Source organism: Xenia sp. Carnegie-2017, unplaced genomic scaffold, assembly GCF_021976095.1.
Source record: "Xenia sp. Carnegie-2017 unplaced genomic scaffold, XeniaSp_v1 HiC_scaffold_6, whole genome shotgun sequence".
Taxonomy (NCBI): Eukaryota; Metazoa; Cnidaria; class Anthozoa; order Malacalcyonacea; family Xeniidae; genus Xenia; species Xenia sp. Carnegie-2017.
The window spans coordinates 16,255,898-16,264,113 of record NW_025813526.1 but is presented as its reverse complement, the minus strand read 5'-3'; the positions used below and the strand labels follow the sequence as shown (position 1 = coordinate 16,264,113).

Genomic DNA, 8,216 nt, shown 5'->3' with positions numbered 1-8,216 from the left:
GATGGTGTCATTAGTATTGTCAGGTTCTCTCAATATGCGTTTGTTATGGTTATTAATAATATGTTCCATATTGTTCATGCAGCTGTAACTTAACTTAATTGTGTTGCGGTTAAATAGTTTTCTGAGTTTGTGATCTATGGGAAAGTGCTTGTCAATTAGTGAAATAAATTTGTAGCCGATGTTTGTGCTTACGTTCTTGCTGTATGGTGGGTTGTACCAGAGTATGTTATTTCTAAGTCTGTTTTTCCGTTTCGTAGTAGCGTTTGGGTCATATTTCAGCGTGTAATGATATCCATTTTCGTCAAGTGCTTTTTGGTATGGAGGAATTGCTTGGTCGAATGATGCTCCGTCGGATGATAAGGATGAAAGGCGTTTGTTAATGGTATCGGGTATGTTCTTTGTAATGCTTGGAGGATGGTTGCTTTCGTGGTGGATGTATTGCAAAGAGGTGTTGGGCTTAGTGTAAGGTCGATGGGAAGAATTCTTTAGATCGAACGTAATGTCGAGGAAGTTAATGACTTTTTTGTTAGCTTCGATAGTGATACGCAATCCGTTGTTGTTAAATACGCGGCATATCTCTTTTTTAATTTTTTCTGTTTCTTTAGGTGTTGCATTAGTAATGGCTAGTCCGTCGTCGCGATAGAGTCCTATGTTAGTAATGATGTGTTGTAGTTGTGAGAGGAGATAGCTTCCTACAAGTTTGCATGTTTCGGCGCCGTCAAAGCTGTCCATTGTCACGTCGAATGTAGAGTTGTATTTCTTTTGCCATGGTTGTTGGTTGTGAATGAGGTATGAATTCTTGGCATGTATGATAATGCTTCTCTCTTGGTTTGTGATGTTGTCGTGGGTTGAGGCGAATTCAAGTGCTTTGTTTAAGAGGTCTTGGTTGATAGACGGGTAGAAGTCTACAATGTCGAAAGATATGAAATTGTGATTTTGTTTGTGTTTGATGGAGTTGAACCACTTGATGACAGATGACGTATTTTTCCATTGGTTCAGCGAAGTGGCTGTTATGATATTGTTGTTTATTCTGTCAAGTATCTTTTTGCTAATTTTTCCAATTTCAGGTTTCGTCGGGTTGATTAGTCGGCACGTGGGTTTATTTGCGAAGTTCGGTTTGTGATCTTTGAGTGTTATGAATGCGTCTTTGTTAGCGGTGGAGTCTACTCTGTCAGATATACCCAGTTGTGATGTGATATTTTTGTCTTCGGTGTGGATGGCTTGTATTGCGTCGACGTTTATTTTCTTGTATGATTTCGTGATATTTTGTTGTAGGAGGTCGTTGTATGCTGGCTTGTCTAGTTTGTAGAAGTGGACTCTATCGCGACGACGGACTAGGACTCTATCGCGACGACGGACTAGCCATTACTAATGCAACACCTAAAGAAACAGAAAAAATTAAAAAAGAGATATGCCGCGTATTTAACAACAACGGATTGCGTATCACTATCGAAGCTAACAAAAAAGTCATTAACTTCCTCGACATCACGTTCGATTTAAAGAATTCTTCCCATCGACCTTACACTAAGCCCAACACCTCTTTGCAATACATCCACCACGAAAGCAACCATCCTCCAAGCATTACAAAGAACATACCCGATACCATTAACAAACGCCTTTCATCCTTATCATCCGACGGAGCATCATTCGACCAAGCAATTCCTCCATACCAAAAAGCACTTGACGAAAATGGATATCATTACACGCTGAAATATGACCCAAACGCTACTACGAAACGGAAAAACAGACTTAGAAATAACATACTCTGGTACAACCCACCATACAGCAAGAACGTAAGCACAAACATTGGCTACAAATTCATTTCACTAATTGACTTTCCCATAGATCACAAACTCAGAAAACTATTTAACCGCAACACAATTAAATTAAGTTACAGCTGCATGAACAATATGGAACATATTATTAATAACCATAACAAACGCATATTGAGAGAACCTGACAATACTAATGACACCATCAATGACAAAAATACACAAATTAAACATGCAACTGCCGTCAAAAACAAAACTGCCCACTTAACGGAAACTGCCTACAATCATCTGTCATCTACCAGCAACTGTTAAACGTTTAGACAATAACACAACTGAGACCTACATCGGACTTACAGAAAACGAATTTAAGACTCGACACAGGAACCACACTGCCTCTTTTCGCCACAAAAAAACTAAGAAACTCCACCGAACTCAGCAAACACATATGGACACTAAAAGACAACAACATCGCTCACAATATCTCATGGAACATCATTACTCGCAGCAAACCGTACAACAGCGCCAACAAAAGATGCAACCTATGCCTGAAAGAAAAATCCTTCATCACCTACCAACCACAACTATCATCACTCAACAAACGTAACGAACTTATCTCCTCTTGTCGCCATAGACACAAAGCACTTTTATGTAATTTGTAATCGTACACTCAATATAATATGTAATTCTATCTCAATTTTTACCCTAACTTCCTCTTGTATATATAATCTAGCACATGCTTTTGTATTCATTTAATATTATCCCCTGAAGAGTGAGAAATCACGAAACAGGCTTGTCGGGATGAATTTGTAGTTTTTGTGTATTTTCTTCTTCTCATCAATATAAGATCATTATGTTTGTCTAACATTTGCCATAGTATCTCTGCTTTTCAGACTCTAAATTTTAAGAAGTTTGACATGCTCTTTCAGGCTTTTTGACCAGTATGAGTTGTTCGAAAGGTCAATTCTATGTACTACGTCACTTGTCCAGAGGCGTAGCATATACAGGATGTTTTGAATGGCTATGAGAAAAGGCTGACCTATGACATTAAGCCTATTTTTCACTGGTAACATAAGCACAAGCGATGAAATGAAGCAAAGCATATTCTCCAGAGATTGTTTGAAATAAAAGAAAACGGATTTTCTTTTCAGTTTGTATTTGTTATAATTTATGCTTATGTCAAGTTTCTGTGCTTATGCTTATGTTTGTGTCAGTCACTTCATTGCCCTTCTTTTCAATTTTCCTTTCTCTTTATTGCTTATGCCTAAGTCGCCGATGAAACTTAGCTTCAGTATTATTATTAAGCCTGGTTTTCACTGGATGATGAATAAAGATGAAAGATCAGGGGAGTTGTCACTGGAGAAACATATGTGAAACAGAAGCTCTTAACTGTTTGTTCCAAACTTCTTGCAATGTAACGATATTTTTAAAAATTTTAATGAATTGGTAAAGGAAAAAATGTAATCAACGATTTTGGCATTCAAATGTTTATCGATCTGAATTTCAATCAAAAACTTGGCCAGATTCTTAAAAATATACAAGCATATTTGAGAAATAAGGTAAACATTGTGTCAGCTGTTCAAACAAATTTTAATTAAAAAGCTTCTTTGACAAGGTATAAGTAAATTCGTAAAGTTAAACATCCATGCATAAATTATTTACAGTGCAAGAAGCATGCATAAATTACTCAGGCGTGGATAATTTAACATAGCAATGGTTTATTTGTGTAAATGCATTTGTATTTACAAAATAAAATAGATAAAAAAGTAAGCATAAATTCCATTTTTGTATTAAAGTGTAGAACTCAAGTCAAATTTGATTTATGTATTATAATATTTGTATTCAATCAAATGTTTGAATCGCAGCTTTTAGAGCAATTAACACCAGTTTTTTCTAACACAACAAAGATGGTGATTGGTTGCTTCATTAATTTAGTAGACAAATAACTTTAATACTTTTGGCTGGAAATATGTTTTCAATTTGAAAAGACACAGCAAATTGTTCAACTCAAACTTGCGCATATGCTTATTAACAACTATACTACTGTCCTTGGTCGTTGCAAATGTTTTGATTTTTGTTATAATTTTCATATAGGGGAAATTTGAAAATTTGAACATAGGACTGTACAACACTTATATGCAAGAATTGTTTTTACGCTCAAGTCCTCAATATATTTTTAGGAACATTATATATTAAGTTATTGATTAGCTTTATACAAGACAAGTATGTTCGTGCAGTTAAGTTGGCATTCATGCATAGATTATTTCACAGAAAGGACGTAATTTTTTTTCAATAATATTGTGCTATGACAACATTACATGTTTGCTCTCAAATGCCTTGCTCTATGACGTGCGTGCTAACATGAAATTTAATGTATCATAATTTTAAATTTTGTTCGTAAGAGTAGAACTTAAATAAAATTTTAATGATGATAGTATATAATAAGATATCAATATTTTTACAGCTGTGTGAATTGTAGCTCTTAGACAAATTAACACCAGTTTTTTTGCAACAAAACAAAGGTAGCTTACTTAATTTAATTAGAAAATCGCTTTAACTTTAACACGCAATATGTTTTTAATTTGACAAGAGAAAAAGAAAAGCAGCAAAATGTTGTACTCAAACAAATGCTTAAATTTAACAGCTCTATTATTCTGCTTGTTCAATGTCTTTTGTCGTAGCAAATCCTTAAACTTTTGCTATAATGCTTCATACAAAGGTGAGAGAAATGTTTAAGTCTCGATAAGAGTTCGTGCTTAGTCTTGCATGAAAGATTATATTTAAAACTTTATTAAACTGAAAATGCAAGGGTATTTTTTCTTAGGTTGGAGATTGCAAGAGAATTTATTCAAGAAAATTGAAGTACAAAACGAAATAGAATGCATCGTGAAATGCGTTAAAGAGCCATGTTGTCGATCTATAAACCACAGAAGAAGGTTAAGCCAAGGACGTTGGAGTCTGTGTGAAATGTTACACAGTGTTCTAAATGACAGCAGCCGACAAAATTTAAGACAAAATCGATTTTTTGATTATATTTTCTTCAACACACCAGTCAAGGTAAGAAATAATTTTAAAGTTTGTGTGTTTCATATTTATATGTACCTAAAAGCTAGTAGCTTAACACAAAAACAAACTATTAGAAATACTTAAAGTATTGCAATTAATCTACACTTTATTTTTCACTCCAACTTTTAAATTTTTTCGTTTTACTTTTAGATGTACAACAAAAGCTGTAAACTACATCAACGTAAGTATTTGTATTGTTACATACAGCTACGTAGCTTTAAATCAGCGATTATGTTTTAAATCTATAAAACTTGACTAATGATTCATTCAATTAATGTAAGCGCTGAAGAAAAGTTACGATTTGGTATTTTCCAATGCACATGTTGAGAACGTGATTCTTATGGATAATGTGATGCCTAATATATCGGAGATGACTTTGGTGTTTTGGATAAACACAAACACAAATCGAAGAATGGCGCTGTTTTCTTACGCAGTTCAGGACAGTCCTGATGAATTTTTTGTGGGATTTGAAAGAGAGCAGATCATTATTACAATAAAATCGTTGAAAAAAGAGTAAGAAACTAATTTTACTTATTTAAACTATGGTTAGAAAATTCATCAATTTGCTAAATTTTAAAATTTGAACTAATTGCCATGTCTCCCACGTAAGGAACAGGCAAAACAATTGTCGTTCACACATTTTAATGTCATAACAAAAAACCAGCTGTATGGTGTCAAAAACTAAAAAAATCCAAGCATATAATAAGCAATAAAACTTATCTATTAATAATAAACAATGATTTAGAAAACACTCGAAACTCGACTAAAATGCTCTGCTCACCCTAAAGCAAGTTTTCCACTTGCGATTTTTTTGCGAAAAGTGATACTTTTCGAGACAAGAAATTTCGTGCGAATGGGTGTATGATTTCCAGTAGTAATATTAAAACATTGAAACACAAAAATTATTAATACAAAATGGCTTAATCAGACACTAGCTATATGACTGCCACTGCTTTGAAATAATATTTTATAATTGTCATTGCTGCAATGAGGACCAGAACGCCCAAGAAAGTACAAGACACAGTTTTTCATATGTCGTTTATTAGTTAAACGGGCACATAAAAGGAGAACTTCATCCACTCTCCTTATAGTATTTACGATCAGGAATATACTTCCAAAAGCATCGTTCAGTATGGACGTTGCATATGTTTCGAGATTCGTTTAAGAAACTCCTTAGTCAATATAAAAGAATGATTTATGCAGTGCGGTGTTTGAAATTAAATGAAGATATGACCTTCGCACTATGCTGGACAACTTAAGCAATTGTCTTATAAACCTGAAAAATTCAGGTGACTCAACGGGATTTGAACTCTGGACCTCTGCGGTGCCGGTGCAGTGCTCTGACTAAATGAGCTATGTAGTCACACAGTGGAGGGCAGGTCAATTTTGTTGGGCTCATGTTTTCTCGTGAAATGAATGTCATATGAAATAATGATTTATGCAGTTCGGTGTTTGAAATAAATGAAGATATGATCTTCGCACTTTGCTGGACAATTTAAGCAATTATCTCATGAACCTGAAAAATTCAGTTGACTCAACGGGATTCGAACCCATGACCTCTGCGGTCAAATTTTTTCGCAGCAAAAATTAGAAGTCAAATGAACTAAAATTTTTATCGTCACGAACAGTTTGCGACTGATTTCATCACTGTGTATATGTGAGGTCGTTGAACTTCTGTGCATGCCTGTAAATTCAGAAAGTATTGATTTTAACATTGTTACTAACCTATTTTCAAAAAAATATGATCATAAAAACTATTGCACGCCAAAAGGCAATGCTATAAAATATTACTGAAAAGTTTTTAATGCACGGTAATATCTAGCTAAACTCCTGGTATCACTTTTTTAATTTGAGATGTAATTTCTTTAAACAGTCTTATATGATCATAAAAACTGTTGCACGCCAATAGGCAATGCTATAAAAATGACTGCAAAGTTTTTATACATGGTAATATCTAACTAAACTCATGGTATCACTTTTTTAATTTGAGATGTAATTTCTTTAAACAGTGTTTTGTTAACTTCAAACTTGAAGTCTTTCAGATCTTCATAATTATTGTATATATATGCCGTGAACAGCAACATTGCAAGCACATTTTATCTGCACCACAGATTAAAAATTAAAAGGAGCAATGTCTTTTTATCGTCTAAATCTTGAGAAAACTTCATTCATAATTATGACTGATGTGTTTGCAGTACGCATAAGGCGTAGGTGTAGTTTTTTGAATTTTTCTATAGAATTTCTTCTCTAAAATACTTCATAAAACTTCATTTCCTAAACGATAATAACTACTAAAATTACGTTTAGTCTTTTGACTTTCGTTTGAAGAAAAATGTACCTAACCATGATAGAAACATGTAAAACAAATTATTTTAAGTTATATTACCTGGTAATTTTGTAAGCACTTACTGACCTGAAAAATTTAATACCATTTCAAGACCTGCTATTAAAAAACGCACAAAATTTTAAATTTTCATTGCCGTTTTCAAATTTCGTTGTTAACATTTGACGTGAAAATCGTTTTCAAATAATTCATTAATAACGGTTACTTGTTTATATAAGCCAATATTTTTGTAGTTTCCCCTTTGAACCTTTTTTTATCTCTTAGAAATCTTCGAATTCGTCCAATCAACGACGGTTTTTGGCATTACCTGGTTATCATCATCACTAAAATGACTAAGAAGACTTTTCTTGATGGTGTTGTGATTTTAAACAAAACTATGGTCAATCATTCATTACCTTTATTACGTGGTGGTGGTGTTGTTGCTATTGGTCAAAAACTTGAATGCGAAAATGCTGTTTTTGATCCAAATATGTCATTTGTTGGTAAAATATATGATTTAAACCTATGGAAATATGACGTAACGCGGAACGCATCATGTACCATCATGGGATTGGAAGATGGATGTACTACAGAGCCTCATGAACAAGTTATTCAGTGGAGAGATCTTGATATTTTGTCAAGTGGAAATGTTTCAAGAGCGTTTGGTGAGTATGGTTTGCTTTAAATACTTCTAAATTAAGGCCAAAATACACAAATTAAAAAAAAAAGATGATTTCTTGTTTATTTTAACTAATTAGAATTGGGAATTGTTGTGTAGACTAATCAGAATTGGCAATTTTTTTCTTAATTATTTAGAAAAATAGCAAATGTGTTTGATAAAAATTTGAAAAATGTCATGACCCATAGTCGTTGTATACCATACTAAGATCATATGATTAATCTGGGATATCAATAAACATTGAAATTTTGTCATTTCGATGTTCATAATTTCTAAAACAATAACAAGAAATTGCAATAGGATTTAGAAAGTTTACTATGTAGATTGTAAGTTTTCCGTTAAGCTGTCATCATTTTGTATTTGCGTAAATTCCAATGCA

At 33.4% G+C, this 8,216-nt stretch overlaps 1 protein-coding gene across 1 annotated transcript; it reads left to right on the top strand.

The window, feature by feature from the left end:
* Nucleotides 1-4,989: 4,989 nt before the first annotated feature.
* On the top strand, nucleotides 4,990-7,936 carry LOC124457190 (sushi, von Willebrand factor type A, EGF and pentraxin domain-containing protein 1-like). Its single transcript, XM_047007472.1, has 4 exons — nucleotides 4,990-5,016; nucleotides 5,117-5,348; nucleotides 7,444-7,823; nucleotides 7,917-7,936. The coding sequence occupies exons 2-4, from the start codon at nucleotides 5,176-5,178 to the stop codon at nucleotides 7,934-7,936; spliced, it is 573 nt and encodes a 190-aa protein (XP_046863428.1). The 5' UTR covers nucleotides 4,990-5,016; nucleotides 5,117-5,175.
* Nucleotides 7,937-8,216: the final 280 nt, after the last annotated feature.

What these genes read in the sequence shown, in the direction of transcription:
- LOC124457190 (XM_047007472.1), top strand. Translation starts at nt 5,176, where the DNA reads ATGGATAATGTGATGCCTAATATATCGGAGATGACTTTGGTGTTTTGG. An exon ending in ATAAAATCGTTGAAAAAAGA is followed by an intron (nt 5,349 to 7,443) that starts GTAAGAAACTAA and finishes TTTATCTCTTAG; the next exon opens with AAATCTTCGAATTCGTCCAA. An exon ending in AAATGTTTCAAGAGCGTTTG is followed by an intron (nt 7,824 to 7,916) that starts GTGAGTATGGTT and finishes TTAACTAATTAG; the next exon opens with AATTGGGAATTGTTGTGTAG.